Source organism: Eufriesea mexicana, unplaced genomic scaffold (assembly GCF_001483705.2).
Source record: "Eufriesea mexicana isolate 0111107269 unplaced genomic scaffold, ASM148370v2 scaffold1357, whole genome shotgun sequence".
In the NCBI taxonomy this organism is placed as follows: domain Eukaryota; kingdom Metazoa; phylum Arthropoda; class Insecta; order Hymenoptera; family Apidae; genus Eufriesea; species Eufriesea mexicana.
The window spans coordinates 1,879,768-1,898,381 of NW_016909472.1; the positions used below are offsets into that span (position 1 = coordinate 1,879,768).

Below are 18,614 nucleotides of genomic sequence, written 5' to 3' on the forward strand. Positions count from 1 at the left end.
TATAAAGAGATACCAAGTCGCGATCTCTATAGAACATTATATTTAAATAGGCCGTGATATATCATTATTCACGAAGGAAGAAAATATTTAATAAAGACGCAACGTTTTGTCTTTAATAAAAGAGGGAAGAAACGATACGTTACTTTTATTTAACAAAAAGGACACGTTTGAACAGGTCAGATATATTACCTTCGAGTAATACCTATTAGACAGGAGATATATAGTAGTTTGAATGAAAAAAGGAATTTCCGTGAAAAGAAAAGAAAGACTGGAAGAGGTCGCGGAGCAGCCTCTGCACACGCGACACCGTGATTCCGCTCCGTTCGGGCAACAAACCGTTCCATCACGTCGAAAGAGCGAAATAAGCGGGAAGCAGCCGGCTCGAAATCCGCGACTTATCAAAATTCCAAACGTACGCGACACCGCTGCCGCGTACAGGCCTGGGCATAAAGCATAAAGCCCGCCGGCGAAGGAAAGGGGTTAAAACAAAAATACCCGGCCTCTCCGAGCTTCAGAAATATATTTCTCCCGCGTGCCTCCTCTACCCTTTCCCGTCTCCAAGTAGCTGTCTCGGGCAGCGAGGTGATAAATTCGGCGAACGCGTTAAATTCCATCCTACATGTTCGAGGTAACGATATATAAGCGATACGAAGAAACGATCGGGGTACACCTCCGGGAAGAAACGGAAGAGCAGACGAACTCGAGGGATCTTCGGCTGGCTTTGGACCTCTGTAACTACCCCATTGCGGTCTCACCGAACGCGTCGCGACGCCAGCCATCGATTCGAACATCGATCGATCGGTCCAGCCTTTGTTGTCGCTGTCCCTGACTTTCTTCGAGCACATTCTTCTATCGCCACCTTTTATTACGCTCGATATTTGGATGCTGGCCAGTACCACTGGCATCCTCGCCCATGTCTATCAACGACAGAAATCCGATTCTTTTATTTTCTTTCTTTCCATGTATCTTCCCTTTTTCATCTTCTTTTTCTGCTTCTTCTTCTTCTTCTTCTTCTTCTTCGTTTCTCGTCCTTCGTACACCGATGAAGTTAACGAAGACACGGAGAGGAAAGAGAACTCCGCGAAACTCCTTTACGATCTTTTAATAAAAGTGCCCGAGAGTTGTAAATTGCGAAACAGGCCTCGTACCGATGCCGAATCGCGAAAGATTTATCGACGTCTCCCTCGACCCGTGCTACTTGTCGTAGCCAGCCGATATTGGAATTTTTACGAGGGGTGTTAATCGAGAAGGACTTGTCCTGGATGGAATTCAGTTTGGGGGATCAAACACTCCCATCTGGCCACTTTGACTAAGTTTTATTTATGTTCCTTACACGTCTGCGTGCCATTTTTCCCATCCTTCTGTACCCTCTGATTACGGAGGAATGGAGAAACGAAGGGGAGGTTTCTTGGAAGAAGTGAACAATTGGTACCACGCGTCGAGTATTTTTGCTTCGAGATATTGCTGGCTATAATTCTGAACATCGATTCTCATTAATGTTTGCTTAAACTGGACTTTTTTTTAAATACGTATAATCGGTGACAAACGGGTAGTGTTTGGACAAAGACTGCATGGCCACTGCAGGCTTCGACTGGACTCGTCCGAATATTTTCTAGAAATCTCTACGTCGGCTAAAAGGGACACGGAAATAGGGAGAAGGAGGATGTGCGTATAAAGAGATAAATGGTTGCGGAAAATACGTGTAGGGGTAGTGGAGAGCAGTTGAGAGGAAGAGTTTTGAGAGAGTTTGTCGAGGGAGTTGAGCGAGCAGCAGTTTTTGAAGGAGTTTAATCGAACAGAACTAGAGATACAACGTAACTGAATTATTTCTGATATAAAATAAAATCACCGCCGCTTCGTTTTATATTTTCCGAGATAAATCTGGAAGAAACTGCGGCGCTAATGGAACTTTTATCATTCGAATCTGTATCTGAGGTATCCCGAACTTTAAATTCAATCAGAAATCTTCGAATTTTCCCTACTCGACGATTAATTTCTTAATTAAAATATTCCGACGTTCGATTACTATTGCGAAACAACTGATTCGCGTGAATGCTGCCTGTCGCATCGCCGATAGAGCGTGGAAAACAGGGACATTCAGTGTTCGTTGAACCAAGTATCGAAGCTCGTGATGCCGAAGGAACGCAGCTTGCTAAGCTACTTACGAAGAAAATTGTACTCGAAAGTATGTTTACCTAGCCACTATAATTCTTCGAAGCTTCTTCGAGATATTTACCAAACTTTTATCGGGACTCCAATGTTCTCGACGTTTCGAGTCTTCAAACGGGATTAAAATTTATTTAATTAAAACCCTCTTTCCGCTGTCGATAATTCTATCACGTCGAATAAAGGAGAAGGAGGAGAAAAACTGGAACAAGAAGCGATGATTCATACTTCTCGTTTTAGGATCAGTGTTAGGTTACGATTTATGTTAATGGCTCGATCGTTTGGGTTAGAAGGAAAAATGTTCCTATATCGCGTTAAGCAGCGAAGACAGGGCGAAATAAAATTCCTGTCTTACGGATATTCCCATATGGGAGCCGGAAATTCGAGAGACCACCCTCTCAGACATGCAGTTCAGGGGCCAGTGAAAAAGCGTATGTTATATCAGACGCAACGATGTTTCCACAGTAGCGTGGGTTGCCGTTTGGTCGGACACTAGTACAGTCCAACGACATTGTTCAGCACTCTGGTGTTTTTCTTCCTTTCGTTCATGGTAACCGTGTTAATCCCTTCTGTGTATAAAACGGTTAGTGTACTTGAAGCTTTGTACTTTTCCCGGATTTAATTGTCACTGACTGATCGATGGTGGCTTTCTTTTTTGTTGAACATGGTAAAGGTGTGTACACGTATAATTCTTGTTTAATTCTGGTGAATTAAACGAGACGTGAACTGCTGAAAAATATTTAAAAACATGTAAATCTACGCGGCTATTATATATTTTGCAATATTTTTTTAAACCTCAAAAATTCGCCGTGTCAAAAGCTTCGATTAATGGACGTTTACGCTTGTTTGTTAAATTACTTTATCCTTTATGCATTTTATTACTTTTTCGACGACTCTGTCCATTGAAATTAATGCAATTCAGGATATATTAAAACGGAAGTCTGTCTTCCACGTGAACGAATTCGGACAGGTGATCTTCCTTTCTAATCAAACTGCTTCGATCAATCATTTCTCTGACAAGAGGCAATTCGTCATTCCTTTGACGAATTGCCACTGGCGACAAGATCTCGTTTGATGAACAAGGATACGAGGATCCTACATCGTGTTTCTCTAACGTGTAAGTACATCGCAAAATTAGATCGATATGCTTCAAGCGTAGAGGCCATCTTTAATATCCTAGATACGCTCGAACTCCCTGGAATTCGAACCTTCTTAACACGAGAACCTCTATAAGACGAATATATTATATTTTTATAATCGATTTGTCATCCAATTATTCGTCGCATATTTAGATGCAACCTCTTCTTAGCTCGAATCTAAAGTAGATAAACTTTGTTCAAATAAATTTCGACGAATCGCTAGCCGGTTGAGAAATATTTATATCAGCGATCGAATAATACCTGAAACTGAAATGGTCGCAAATACTAATAGATTTAATGCTTATAAAGTTAATTAGAATCGCCACGATCCTTTGCGCACGTTTTCGAAGAATATCAGCGAAAACAGATTACCCTGGTACCCTGGAGCAGCGAACAGAGGGTAGAAACTCGTTTAAGAGGCGAAGAACGAAGGGAATAATTGGAAAGGAAGGATAAAGCGATTCCTTTTTCTCGCCCGAGCATTCTAACGCGCTTTGAAAAGCGCGTTCCACCAACAGACGTCCCGCGAAAAGGAATTCATGCTCCTTTGACGAGGATCATAAACTATTCAGCGCCTGCAGCCTCGCGATGACAGCTCGCCGTATCCCAGCGAATATTTGCAACTCACAGGACGAAACAGTAAATTATTTCTGGACCAGAACATCAAAGCCTTCGCTGGTCCTCTTTAGTTACCATCGCTCACCTTCTGCGCTTTGCATCTCGCATCGCTCCTTCGAGTTCTAGCCGAGAGTACGGCCGACATCCGGTTGGATTAGCGTCGAACACGTTTCCTGTGTCCGATATCTCTGTATTCGTACTGGATCTAACGATCGAAGCAATTTATTTGCCTCCGTCTTCGTCTTCGACGATTGTCTGGGTCGACGAAGGTTCAAACGAGCTGACATTTCGGGTAATGAAATGGAAGAGAATTTGGCGGTAATTGAGAAGAAGTGAAATTAATTAGGGCAAGTTCATAATAGCGCGGGTGTTTTAAGCGTGTTATTGATCACTTCTTGTGTAGGCTATCAGAGTTTAGCGCGATTGATCGCAATTGACAATTCTAGGTGTGAAATAGTATTAGAATTGTTATGACTATTGTATTTCATATCGGTCGCAAATACCGGTTTACTAGTTATATCTACATTTGCGTTTGCTTAATATAATTTCCATAATATTCAATTAATTATAAGTACGACGCGCGCTAAAAATTATAGGTATCGTAATTAATAATACAATTGCGGAATTAATATCGCGTGATTCATTTAATTATCAGTCTACTTAAGTTTGTAGGAATAAATCTATAAATGACAGATATTAGCTTTTAATAAATTATTAGCTTTCTTGAAAAACGCATCAAACTCTGTTTTATACGGTACTTTTTCTCATCTTTCTGTAATAGATCTAACGGCCTATCAAAATGACATAAGCTTATTCGCCATTGCCATTAAGTAAAAAACTTGGTCTCATCTTGCTATGTATGGCTCGTGCGATTAGCTCCGGGACCTTCCCTAATGGCAACCATAAAACCGTGATCCGCCAGTAAATCGTTGGAATCATATGACCCAAGCTGGCCTGGAAAGATCCCAAGGCGTATTCTTCCCTCCCAACCGGAAGTGGCGTGGAAATAATGAATCCTTCATAACCAATGAAATCTGACTTAGTTAACGAACGATATTTAACATTTTTTTAAATTATGTCCACGCAAAGCCCAACCTGTCATCTGTCAGAAGTAATCTGACAGGCAATCACCCTCCATTCGACCCAACTTTCCACCCCCCAAGTTATTATCGCAGTTGTTGGAATGTTCTTGGGTAATTGCTGACTAACCACCGATAATCAAACGGGTGTTCCAGTGTGGCGGTCAGAGCGGTGTCTGGACAGCAAGCGTGATCATACTGTCAATCGGAAGCTGGGTTGGCAAAGTTGGCCCACGACCAGCCGATGGCGAGACTGCACACCTGACATCGCCCAGGGAAAGGTTGGAGACCGTGCGACAGGTTCTTTCCGAGGTGCCTTTGATCGACGGCCACAATGACCTGCCCTGGAACATTAGAAACTTCGTTCACAACCAGCTGGCCGAGTTCGATTTCGACAAGGATCTACGAGAGGTCGCGCCTTGGAGCAAGAGCGCCTGGAGCCAAACGGATCTGGTTAGGCTTCGTCAAGGCATGGTCGGTGGTCAGGTAATATTCCAGTTTGAAATCGTCGAATTATCCTCTAACTTGCGATATCGTGTCATTTAATTCCGAGTAAATCGTTCTGATTTTTGCTGCAAAACGCGTATTTTCGTTTCTCGCGTCCTCCATCTCGAATTTTGGAATATTGGAGAAGCATAACGAACGAATCGAACGAATTTTACGTTAATCGCGTAACTAATTAATTCCGAGTAATTCGTTCAAATTTGCGGTTCGAAACTAGTTTTAAATCGTGTCGAAGTCTCGGGAGGATCGAGAAACGCTTCGATAGACAATGGGAAAGAAAAGATTCAAGGATGAATATATATTTTCCATATACTTGAACACAGGGGTTACTACAGGTTACTCGTCTGAGACAGCTTGAACGCATCGATTATCGTCACAAAGTCATGGAAACTCGTCACGTCCGACCATGATACGCAAACATACACAACACTCGTATATATATCTGAACACAGGTGTACACGTGTGTACATGCTTACAGATTTACCCAGTAGCGTGCTTACAGCCACGTAACCGAGGGGTTAAGGAAAATTAAAGGAGAAATATTTTCATGACGCGTTCGCTCATATTTCTCAGAGAACTCGGGAACTTGGGTGAAACGTAGGCAAAAAGAGAAATAATAAAGCAGACTCGCCACCCCATGAAATTCTCTTACCTTTTTATTCGCCGAACTGAACGAAGCGATGTAATTAATTTTCGACCTCCCTCGAACCTTTTCCAAGTTTCCCGCTTACCGATCGCAGCGCCTCGATTTTGCTTATGCAGCTGCCGGAGAATTTTATCGCCACTTCGTACCGATTTTACGGTTATGACATATGTTATGCTTTCTCGATATTGAGCTTCCTCTGCGCGTGTATCGAGAATCGAACCGAATCTCGCGGATGAAATATCAAAAATTGATTCCGACCTCGAATTTATGGTAATCAAATATGCTCGAAGTAATCTCTCCGCGTATCGGTATCAAATACGGTGTAAAGTAAGAACATTTATGCCGGTTTTTCGTCTCTCTGTGTATCGTATTCCGAAACAATTTATACGTGAAAATAATTATTCGGGAAGAACGAAATTTTTTAACATTCGGAGGCTGGTTGAAAATTCAGTTTCTAGTTGGCGGATTAATTTGACGCATGTTCTTGATACTTTTGCAGATCGAGTAAGTCGAATGGAATTTATAATCTATAACTTATAATTTCATAAGTTGCCGTTTATAAAATATAACTTTAAAGAGAAGTTAGCAAAATACGTAATCGTGCGAGAGTTTCGAGCCTCGACTTTAGCCATCGTATAAAACTACCCTCTGTTGGCAAACTCTAGCTTATTATCGCCGATATCTCCCCGTATCTCGCGATAGCTCCAACGTTTCTCCCCATCGACTTGGCTGATCCTCTAAGCAGGGATCAGCGACATCAAACAAAAATTCTGATCAGATTATTTACGCCGCGCATCGTGGTTCGGCAAAATGAGCGTAATCCTTCGGCATCGAAGCGATCCGTGAAGAGAGAATATCGAAAATGGCGCGAACCTGACAGATTTAACGCATCGATCGGTCGCTGAGCCTGCAGCTCTCGAAGCACGTGCACAAGCTCGATCGTGACTTCCGGTGCGTGCAGGACGTTCGAAGTTGCACGCGTTGCAGATTGTTCGTACGAAAGTGCAACAAGAAACAGGATGTTCTCTTCTTGGCCGGGCAACGTGGAACACGCGATGTCGTTTAAAAAATTTAGAATCCTGCAGTAGTTAAATTAAATTAATAAGTTTAATCTTTAAATATTAAATTTTTTATTCATACGTGTAGTTCGTGAAATTCTCTTCCTGGCTATTCTAACAGTTAAATTGTTCGAGAAACGTTTCCAGATTAGCAATGAATCCGCAAAGAAAATGGTTAATTAAGTGATACCGTCAAAATATATTATTGGAAAATTTCTGACGAAAGGAGAATCACTGGAGGAACAACAGCAGAAGTACCTAATTGCAAAATCGTTTATTAGAACGTATTATCCTACTTCATTAAATCCTATTCGACTAATTTCTCTGCAACAAAGAAGCCATTACGATGAAACAACGTTGCAGTTAACCTTTCATCGTCGATTGAAGAGAATAATTTCTACACCGTGCTTACCATTGGATTACCGAGAAGGTCTTTCCCCGCCTCGTTTGCCTACGTTTTAAAACCTTCCAGGGCTTAAGAGCTGTACCAAAATAAAAAGTAACGCTTACAGCAATTACTACCAGGTGTAATAAAAGCTATTCGAAAGCTATATTACAGAAAAATGAAGTAAAATCCTGCAGTTCGATCGTATCGGTTTTGAAATATTGCAAATGCTATCTTCGAATATTCATTTTTCTTTCAACAACAACCACATTTCAGTCGTACTACATTTATTGTCAACTTTATACTTTGCAGAATCATCAAAGGAAAAGCAGGTAGTACAATTTAAAATGTACAAAATAACTCTGTCGATATATAAAAAAATTGCAAAACAGTTACAAACACCGTCTTCACAGACATAACAACCCCAAAGGAAAAGAGACTCAATCCCCATCGCAAGCACGCTTGTAAAAACCCTTAAAATCCCTGTGTAATCAGACCATTCGCGACCTCATGGTGGAAGATACGCTTGCTAAGAGAAATCGGAAAATGTCGACGCAATAGTCGTTGGAATAGCGTCGTTTGGAATCCAGCATCCAGCGTTCCATCGAGCCAGCCGGATATCCCGGGCGATATTAAGAAAGACAACGCGGGATGACACGGAAAACGTTCCTTTCTTTACGAGGGTAACCGTGTAACGCGACACACATAATGAAACACGCAATGAAACACACGGCCAGGATGGCGTGTGCTAGCTCGGCGAAACAGAAAACGACCCGATATTACGTTCCACAAACACGGCAAGCCCGATATTCCAGCCCCTCTGTCCCACCGCCCCTATCCCACCATGCTTTCCACCGCAAGCTCGTTACCGGTTCTCCAGGTTTTCTGGCTGCTTCTTTTTACCAACGGCAGCTACCTAGCCGACTAGCTTTCTTCCCGTTTCAACCTGTTCCTCGCTTTTCCCTGGCTTCCTTTCGCAGCATTCGCGCCGGATACGCCATTATCGCGTAACCCAACTGAGAAACTGGACGATAACGCGCGGATCGTCAACGAAATCGGAAATCACGAGTCGTGTCGCGGGCTATCCCACATGGACGAATGCGAGGAACAACGACCAGACTTCTGCAATTTTTCTAAGACCTTTCACGCTCGATTTGGACTAGGATCGGTTTACCTGACGTTTCGGAAGCCGGCCAGGGCAGAGATCAAGGGGGAGAGATCAACGAGATCGGGGAAGAAGTGTCGGGTGGTAAATCGTGACGTCATCGACGAATAAATTTGTAGAGACAGATCCCTACCGACGAAGGAGAAAGATATTTTTCTATTCGCGGCGACGTCAAGGGGCCCGAGTCATTGGGGGCCTGGTTTATGTCTTTACGACCACCCCCCCATGACTCGTGGACGCGTGGACCACGACGCGTGGACCAGGGCTGGAAAAAGTGCAGGCAGTTCGTTGGCAACCAAAGTATGATTTAGACCATTTTCCCCAGAGAGATACGATTTTCTTGGCGCAGCCCCCTCCCTCCTCCCCCTCGTGCATAATAAACTCTGACAAAATCCGACACAATGCTTTCCGCTTATTTAATCCCTCGCGATGTTTACATTACGATTCATCACCCGATATCCTAACTCTTGTTGAGAGTTTCCCGGTTAGGAGAGAAGTACAGATAGTAGTAGGATACGGGTTTGGTCAGGTCGGTAGAGTGTGATGCGTGGAATGCATCGGGATAGTGGGTCATAGAGGCGTTAGAGGTATTGGGTGGTAAAATTGCGGCAGAGTAATTTTATGCGAAGCTTGGGAAAGAGAAAATACGAGTGGATAGGGAAAGCAAGCAAATCGTCGGTAATGTAGAGATCTGTTCGAGAACGGAGAAGGAAGATGGAACAAGTGGACTGTTTCGTTAAATGGGGGATTCTTCATTGATGTAAATGGAGTATATCGCGGGTATGAATGAACTGTTAAGAGTTGATCGCAACTGACAAACATCATTTCACCATAATTACGTGGATTAAGTACAACATATCCGTTTTGTTCGATGTCAGATCAAGTTCTGATCTCGTCGCTTGTTTATTAAGGTAAACCGTCAGAAATCGGACGTCCAGGTGGCAACGACTCGGTGCCGATGTATACAGTAGTCCCCCTCTAATATCTACACATTTTCCATTCGTAATATTCATCTCCAATTGTTGGAAGTCAGCTGCGCCCATGTAACGATGACGACAGGCCTGTTAGAGGTTGCTGGCCAATACCGACCTTTGGACATCAAGGGGTCGGTTTTGGAGGTTTAAAAGGGCCTGCTGTGCCTCGGAGCTCTTCACTCTCAGATCAGGAATAGTACCGATACTTTATATATTGTGTCCCACAGTGGCATTAAAAGAGACTCTTGTATTTTATTTGTATATTGCATAAAGTGTATAAATTTCACGTATATTAAACCTTTATAAATACAATTGCTGTATAACTGAGTACGGTTACTTCCCTGCACGTTAATCATTTGGCTATTTCCTTCACGAAATTCCCAAGACCAGTTTCTGAAACTGCCTCCGCTGAGCAACCCTCCGCGTTTTCTACAAGTCCAGTGATATAACCAGATCTTAAACGCTCTTCTCCGTCTCGTTTACACCCGTTCATTCTCATTTTCACCTATGATGTGGTCAATGGGATCAGAGCTAATAGCTGGAAATTCTTGGAATAGACCATCCCTCGATATTCTTCGCATCGCGAACCCAAAGCACGCGAATATTAGGTGAGGGACTACTGTACTAAGTTGTCTGAGTATTATGAATCAGGAGGAAGTTAAAATTGCCAGAGTTGTCTGATCGTATCTCGATAGTGTAATTAATAAATTAATTAAATAAAATCCGGCACCTACGATTTTACCTAAAATTTGAAACTCAAAAATTGAATCCTCTTTTGACAAAGCTGGCTCGCCTCGCAACTTTGACAGACACTGTACACGTGATATCGTAATTTTGAAAAGCGTGAACGAAATGCGGTGAAATTCTCGTTGTTATTTCATCGATTATTTACAAAAATAATTATTCCAGAAATATCCAGGGAGATAGAAGCACTCGTCGAGTACGAGGCTCACGACTTTATTCTGTCGTGTAGCCAAGGAAATAAAAAAATTATTACAAAGAACGAAGAAAACACGCAGTTTTAACGAACACTGATAATTTACCCGGTTGCGCTGGTTTTTCCCAAAAGGGGAAATAGAAGTTTCCAAGAAAGAGCCATAAAGGAAACCAATCTGCGTTTCCAGGCGTGACCGTGGACTGCACAAAAGAAAACGCGGGGCGAAAAAATTTTCTATATTCTGGTACTGGAGAAGATCTCGTGCATCGTGCAACCACGACACAACGGTGTACCTTTTTCGATATTTCTCCAGCCATCTTCGCTACGTTTTCTTCCACCCGCGACGAGTCCTCGTCCTCAATTTCCGTCCTTGCGGAAGATAATTTTTACACCGGAAATGGTACCATCCTAGAAAGTACACGCGTCGGGCACGAAGCTGAAAATAAAAATGAAAGCGGGCGAAGACGAAAATAAATTATTCACTCGTTCTCGAATTACGAACGCGTTAAAAATGAATTTCGATCATTCTCGCAGCAGCAACGAAATTTCGCTCGCTGTTTATTATTCATAAATAATAACGACTATCATTCTACCGGCTATCGCGTTCGAAATTGGACGCCATGTAGTTACAAAGATTTCTTATTTGAAACATATAAATTTCTTACGAGTCTTTTGTATCGAACAATCTAAATTACTTATGAACGTGTTATAAATTTCTTAGAAATTTCTTCTATTAAAAGCACGGATTTCTTAGGAACGTTTTATTGAATAATTTCTTTTGTAAATTGTAGTATCGTGGTATTCGTGGCTCGATTAGCCGTAGGTCGCAGCGAATTTTCATGCGAACGATTATTTATAGGCGCTACGTGATACCATATTTGCGGTATGATAAATCATGAGCGTAGAACCAGCCTCATAAAATTTGTCACAGTTTCATGGGATAAAATAATGCGTAATATATTCGAGTACAATAATGGACAACGACTTATTAAACTGCAGTAATGAACCAAAATTCGAACGTGGTTCAGCATCGATCATACAACGGTTTAGTTAAACGTGTTTCAAACTCTGTTCGACTAACTTCCATGTATAACAGATTGCACGATAAACGAGAACAGATAGCGAGATATATAAATGTAAAAAATAATATAATGTTATTCTTTAAATAACAAGATAAAATAAATTCAAATTTAAATTAAAGTTTGAAAATTTCGGAAACAAAATTCCTCTCTCTTTCGATTTATTCTCGCATATAGAAACGCGTTATAAAAAGACACGAATTTTTTAATTTTTCAAATGAAACTGGCTACGTGTAAATCTCTGAAGAAACGAAATAAATATGTGCTATAGAAGAATTCTGAATATTCTCAATGCCGAATATTTTAAACCACGAAGAAAGGTTTAAAAAAAAAAAAGAAATGAGATACTATATTCTCTAGTGAAAATATCGTGAAACATCTGCGAAATATCGTTCTGACTTTTCGCGAGAAAGAAAAGTTTCGCTAATTTTTTGCATACCTTGCGTCCTGTGCACGTAATCAGCCTTGACATCTTCCTCTCAACCGTCCCTAATTAACCAAAAACTAATCCGACTGGTACTTTATTCACAGTTTTGGGCTGCTTACGTGCCGTGCGAGTCGCAGTATCTCAACGCGGTCCAGCTGACTCTGGAGCAGGTGGACCTCATTAAGAGGCTCATAGAGAAGTACTCGCAACGCATGCAGTTCGCTGCGTCTTCAAGGGGTGGGTATCTTTCACGATTATCCGAAACGGCTGCAGATCTCGGTTCCGCAACGGCGACCTTGTTTCTTTTCCTCGAAAACGCGCGAAATTTGAAAATTAACTAGATTACCTCGCAGAGCCAGAAAATTCTCTTCCGTTCCCATTCTCTCGTAATTCGAAGCTTTGGGAACGTTGTAAGGATATTTTGCCAACGAGAGAAGAAATCTTTCTTCCTTCATCTTTTTCGAAACTCTTTCTTTTTAAATGTATACGAAATCTTCGGAACTCTACGTCTGATTTACTGCAAATTTAATTAGCTGTTTTCTTCTTTTTTTTATGTATATATATATATTTCAGATATTTTTCGACGTATTTTTCAATAAACAACTCACGTTTGTTAAACTTTCAGAGATTCTGGAGGCCCATGGAAGTGGCAGACTGCAAATTTAATTAGCTGTTTTCTTCTTTTTTTTATGTATATATATATATTTCAGATATTTTTCGACGTATTTTTCAATAAACAACTCACGTTTGTTAAACTTTCAGAGATTCTGGAGGCCCATGGAAGTGGCAGAATAGCATCACTGATCGGGGTGGAAGGTGGACATAGCCTAGGAAGTAGTTTAGCCGTGTTAAGAACACTGTATCAATTGGGTGTACGATATCTCACACTCACGCACACTTGCAATACACCATGGGCGAAGAGTTCGTCGGTAGAGGACGAGGATGAGGATGGTGAGTGATGTTTCTACGCAAGGTTATCGAGTTTTCTGTTCCTTGTGTCATTTACGTTTGATATCCATGCGATGTTAACGAAATATCGAATGAGTATTGAAGATTGAGCCCGAATCAGCGGTCGATAATCTCGTAGTGTCGAAGGAAAAGTAAGGTGCTGTTTTGTTTTAGGAGGCGGTCTAACGGCATTCGGGAAAGCAGTAGTCCAAGAAATGAACAGACTGGGAATGTTGATAGACCTTAGTCACACAGCAAGGGCCACCATGAGGGACGCTTTAAGGGCCAGCAGAGCACCCCTCATTTTTTCTCACTCCTCGGCCTTCGCCATTTGTAATTCCTCGAGGAACGTTCCCGACGACATTCTGAAGCAGCTGGTAAACATACAGCACGTTGTCCACATGCTTATCAATTTAGACTATGTTTAATTTAAATGAAATACGATTCGACATATTCACGATGATGGAAAAAAATTTGACCTCTGTGATGACAAACTGTGATGAAACTATGATTGGAATAATATAAATTTTGTAAGAAAAAGGCCTGAAAGTTAAAATTAATATTTTATTTACAGGCTGCTAATGGTGGACTGGTTATGGTGACATTTTATAATTACTTCGTGAAATGTGGCTCTCAAGCGACCGTCTCCGACGTCGCAGAGCATATATACTACATTAGAAGTCTAATTGGCGTGGACCATATTGGTGTCGGTGGCGACTTTGACGGTATTAACAAGTAGGTATATTCTTCCCTTAAAACGTCAAAGTTTTATGACATAAATTTCTATAAATATTAAAACAACGAAGGGGTCTTAACGGTACGTTATCAGGTTATACTTTTCATTGAAAAATAAAGCTAAAATTACGTTAAATTAACAGACCTAATTATTTGTATCTTGTTTATTTATATGTTCTCAGATGGTATGTGAAATGATGTAAAAAGCCTTTAATACCGACTGTACTTCAAATACCTGCAAACAATAAATTCAACTCTGTTGCTCAAATTATACAAAATCGGGGATAGTTCTATTAAACGCGATAAATATTTGTTTCTTTTTATCACGAAAGTTAATCTGCTTTCATCCTTTCACCGACATCAGGTCTCTACATTAACTAAATAAGGATGTTTTAAATTATCGGTTACCAGTAAGTTATCGATCGGTACAATTACACAGTCGGTATAACATTTGTAATCAACATTTGATCAAGAAACATTGTGAGTTGTGATGCAATCTCATTTGTAAATTTAATCAAAAGTGTACTACACAGTTCTGATTGGCATGCAGTACCATACAGTGCTCTGTAACCAGAATTAACTGATAGTGTTAGGTAATTTGATATCTATATAAATGTTAATATAAACCGGCAACAGTGAATGACATTGTAATTGGCATTACAGGTTCATAAATTGTTTTTCTCCACAATATTCTACTAACCGTTTGTTGTAATGTATTATTAATCACTAAAGGAGAAGTAAAGAACAGTAAGAGAGAATTTGAGGAAGAATTAAGCATTGTTTGAATCATTTAAATTCATGATGGGAAAAATAAGTTATTAAAATTTATTAATGTCTATTATTTCCGTTTGTAACTGATAAAATATTGTGTGAACAAATCTTTATTTTATTCACATGCAATCAAGGTCGAGATTATTCATAGGGAAAATACTCCTCGTTGTTTTGTATCGTTAGAAGTAGGCATTAAAACGATATTTCTAATTATGTATCTAAAAGCAAAAGTGATCACAGAACATTATGTTAGCCGTACACTGGAAATAGTTACATGTACCTAAACTCCACAAAAAATTACATTCTTTTCACTTTTATTCGAATAATTGTTGCCTCCTATTTAAAATAATTAAGAGGAGTTATACAAAATTTCTCTTCTTCTCAATATGGATTGTAGAATGAGAGAATTTATAATAGCCAACATTGGTAAAAAAAACTATTTTCAGAACGATTGTACTAAGCTCGGACCACATAACAGAGAATCATAATTTATTTTGTTTGCAGAACACCCAAAGGACTCGAGGATGTTTCAAAGTATCCAGAACTATTCGCCGAACTTCTTCGAAGTGGGAAATGGAACGTACTTGACTTAAAAAAAGTCGCCGGGCTGAACTTGCTAAGGGTCCTGCGGCAGGTTGGAACCCTTTTAAATCTAAACTCGGATCTTCATGCTAGCTTGGTCCACCGCAAGCATCTCTAATTGTTCTTTGTGAAAGGAAGAAAAACTAAATTATAGCTTGAATCCGGAAAATCGAATATACTTCATGAAAGATAATCCTAAAAGAATTTCAATTAAATTCCATTAATCTGATACTATATAGTTATGAAGAAAAAAAGATATTTCAAAAGATATAGAATCCTTACACAAGAAATTGAAATAAAAATGAATAATTCTTTGTTTCTAAGACACTATTTTTTTTTAAAATGTCTATAGAGATAAAAATATTTTTATTTTACAAAAACTTAACCAAAGCTGAAATCAAAGTTCTTTGAAAAGAACGATGCTTTAAAAAATAGTGCATCTTCAGAAATAGAAATATAATAGACATTATTCCATTTTAGGTGGAACGAGTTAGGGACGATATGAGAACCGCCGGAATGACACCATCCGAAGAATACCTGCAAGATTCTCCCGACACAACTGGCAGTTGTGCACTCGATATCAACTCCGTACAGAGAGTCATGGAAGTTTGATTGTTCTATCAATGTCCTCTGTTTCTCGATGGTGTGTAAATTACTTCTCCACGGGCACCTTGCCGTCCTATACTCGACAAAATGGACAGAATCGTGTCGAAGTCGAGGAAATTCTAACAGAACGAGCGATTCAAGAAGAGAGGACTTCTCATTGCTTGATTCTTGCCCGCCTACAAAGTCTGTCCCTTCTAGATGCTCAATCAGGATAACATTGAATGAAAGAAAAAGTAAAGAACCTACCTCGAACGAAATACATAACTTCGAATGTTTAATTTTCTTAATTGTAAATTTCTTTCATTTAAAAACGCAAATACAGACAATTATTTTTCATCGAATTTTTCTAAAAATCTGATTTTCTCATGTTTATAATTATTCGAACGATTGAGAAAATACAAAGATTATATTTTCAGTATAAAGCTCAATTAAGTTCCATTAAGATTAATATGATTATTGAGTGTTACGAAATTCATGTTCTAAATTGCAAATGATAATTGTATTTATCAGTGATAATTTAAGGCTTATGTTATAAGTAGAAAAATTGATTGTGAGATCATCCGTATTTTGAACATTTGTAACAATCATATTTTGATATCTGGCACATATGTTTCAGAACAATATGTCCAAGGTAACAATGCTATTTTTAATAGGGGTAATAGTAATGCATATAAAATTTATTATAACATAAAGAAACACGTGTATTCCGCCATGCAATCTTTAAATAAAGTTTAAACGAATGTTGCTCCATTTTATATTTTTATGGTGCAGGAAGATCGAAGTGTTAATTAGAAGAATTATATGAATTACTGAAACAAATTAAAATTTTCATTGTCGTTCGAAAAGTTATAGAATATTGTATTTCTTAAGAAAATAAGCTTTTAAGAATCAAAGGACATCCTTTGACTTCTTGCATAAATACATATACTTCTGTCAGTACCATTCAATAATTTAATGAACAAAAATTTAATTTCGAAATGATCAGTTATAATTGACATGATGATAATTCTAGGTAACGTTTTTGTCGTATTAGAAATAATGAATTTTATGAAATTGCTGTAAAAAAAGATTAGCCAAGTAAAATGATTAACTGTGCGTAATTCAATACATCAGTGGAAATAAAGAGAACATACTGTGACAATATAGGAATCTTTTCTAAACTGTGTCACTATTGTATCGTAACAAAAAATATTATGTGTGAACCCGGCTGTGTATCTCCATACGTCTTCCCCCTTCATTGCACCAAAGATACGTGCACTTTAGCATTAAAAATTTGAAAAATCAAAGTGAGCACCCGTATCTAAATCACGGGTTTATTTAAAAAACATTATAATAATCATGAAAGCAGAAAAAGTTTCAGAAGAAAAACATATCTGTTTTATAGTTAAAAAAGAAAACGGGGACAGAAGAAGCATATTCTCTAAATGAGTCCTGTTGTTAGTATTATACAAAAGGAAAAATAGTATTATAAAAAGACAAATGCTTTTCACAAGATAACAAATACTTGGATAAGATAAAAGTTGCTCACAGAAAATATTGCCGAAAGAATTCAAATATGTGTGCGTGTTTCTTAACGTGTTATATCGGATATAATCTATCACTTGAACACATCCAAATTTTCCTCGACAAAAGCATCATCTAATGTTTTCGACGATTCGCCGGAAATTTCTGGGGTTGATTCAATCTAAAAGAAATTCTTTTCGGCAAAAATTCACCCCCGCGATTTTCGTGTGCTACCATTCACCTGTGTCCTGTGTGCACTTACTATGTAATTCATGCGAGTTAATTCTTCAACAACAAAAAAATCCTACCAAATGAAAATCAAGGAATGAAGATAATTTGTATGAATTATACCTAACTCCCATGTAAGGAGTGGGTGTGGACTTTAGAATATCAAAAATTCCGTTGTATCTTCGCAGCGGATTCTATGAATAAATGTTTCTATTGTATACTTGTCATTATTCGACTTTTCACTTTACCTCGCCGTTATTTTACAACAAATTCGAACGATTAATTACACTGTTTAACACTAATTTTAATCTGTAATATCCATTGAATAGTTCTTATAGAATTTACTTTTCTGAACTCGTACTTGTAATCGAAATTGTTCTATTACCCTTGGTTTTCGAAAATTGCGAGTTTTTCTAAAAACGCACGATTTTTGGATTTAAAGAAGGACTATATGAAAACTAAAAAGATTAGAAGATTCATTCTGGTCTTAAAGGTTAGGTGAGAATTTATCCACATTCATAACTATAATTATTTGTGTTCCTGGATAATTGCAATTTATCATCAAAGTTTAAGTATTTTCCAGGCATTATTCATGCATTTTTACACTAAGATCTTTATCCTGCACAAATTTGTTATACGGTATCATATTCTGAAGACCTTTCTGAACAAGAAATTATGGAACACAATTGTGGAAGCAATTTGGAATTCAAATAGATCGAGATGACCATACTTTACCACAGACCTATTTCAAAGATGCAACATTTTCCCGCTACAAAAATACCCAGCATGTCCGGTTGCAGCCAACTTCCAGTTGGCGGCAAGCGGGCATAACGGTAACATGGTGAAATATTCTCACGCGTCAAAATGAAACATTAAATCTCAGAACGTTTCGTGAAGTAGTGATATCGCTGATTGACGTCTTAATTACTTTATGAAGTTCAGGATTACTCACTATGAACATTTCTTCAGTAGTAATATACTACATGTGAAAAAAAGTTATGTACATAGTGTAAATCGTATAACGATACACGTGGGAAATAAAGTGGTGTGAGTGCCGTATCCTA

General features: G+C 39.0%; 1 protein-coding gene across 1 annotated transcript in view; it reads left to right on the forward strand.

Annotated features, from left to right (window-relative positions):
- The window catches only part of LOC108547993 (dipeptidase 1), a 158,299-nt gene extending 142,298 nt beyond the window's left edge, over positions 1 to 16,001 (forward strand). The window contains exons 2-8 of the mRNA XM_017900745.1: positions 5,159 to 5,488; positions 12,282 to 12,414; positions 12,940 to 13,128; positions 13,300 to 13,502; positions 13,700 to 13,860; positions 15,136 to 15,265; positions 15,694 to 16,001. Of these exons, the coding sequence (XP_017756234.1) occupies positions 5,159 to 5,488; positions 12,282 to 12,414; positions 12,940 to 13,128; positions 13,300 to 13,502; positions 13,700 to 13,860; positions 15,136 to 15,265; positions 15,694 to 15,825 (1,278 nt within the window). The 3' untranslated portion in view covers positions 15,826 to 16,001. The remainder of the gene's footprint in view (positions 1 to 5,158; positions 5,489 to 12,281; positions 12,415 to 12,939; positions 13,129 to 13,299; positions 13,503 to 13,699; positions 13,861 to 15,135; positions 15,266 to 15,693) is intronic.
- Positions 16,002 to 18,614: the final 2,613 nt, after the last annotated feature.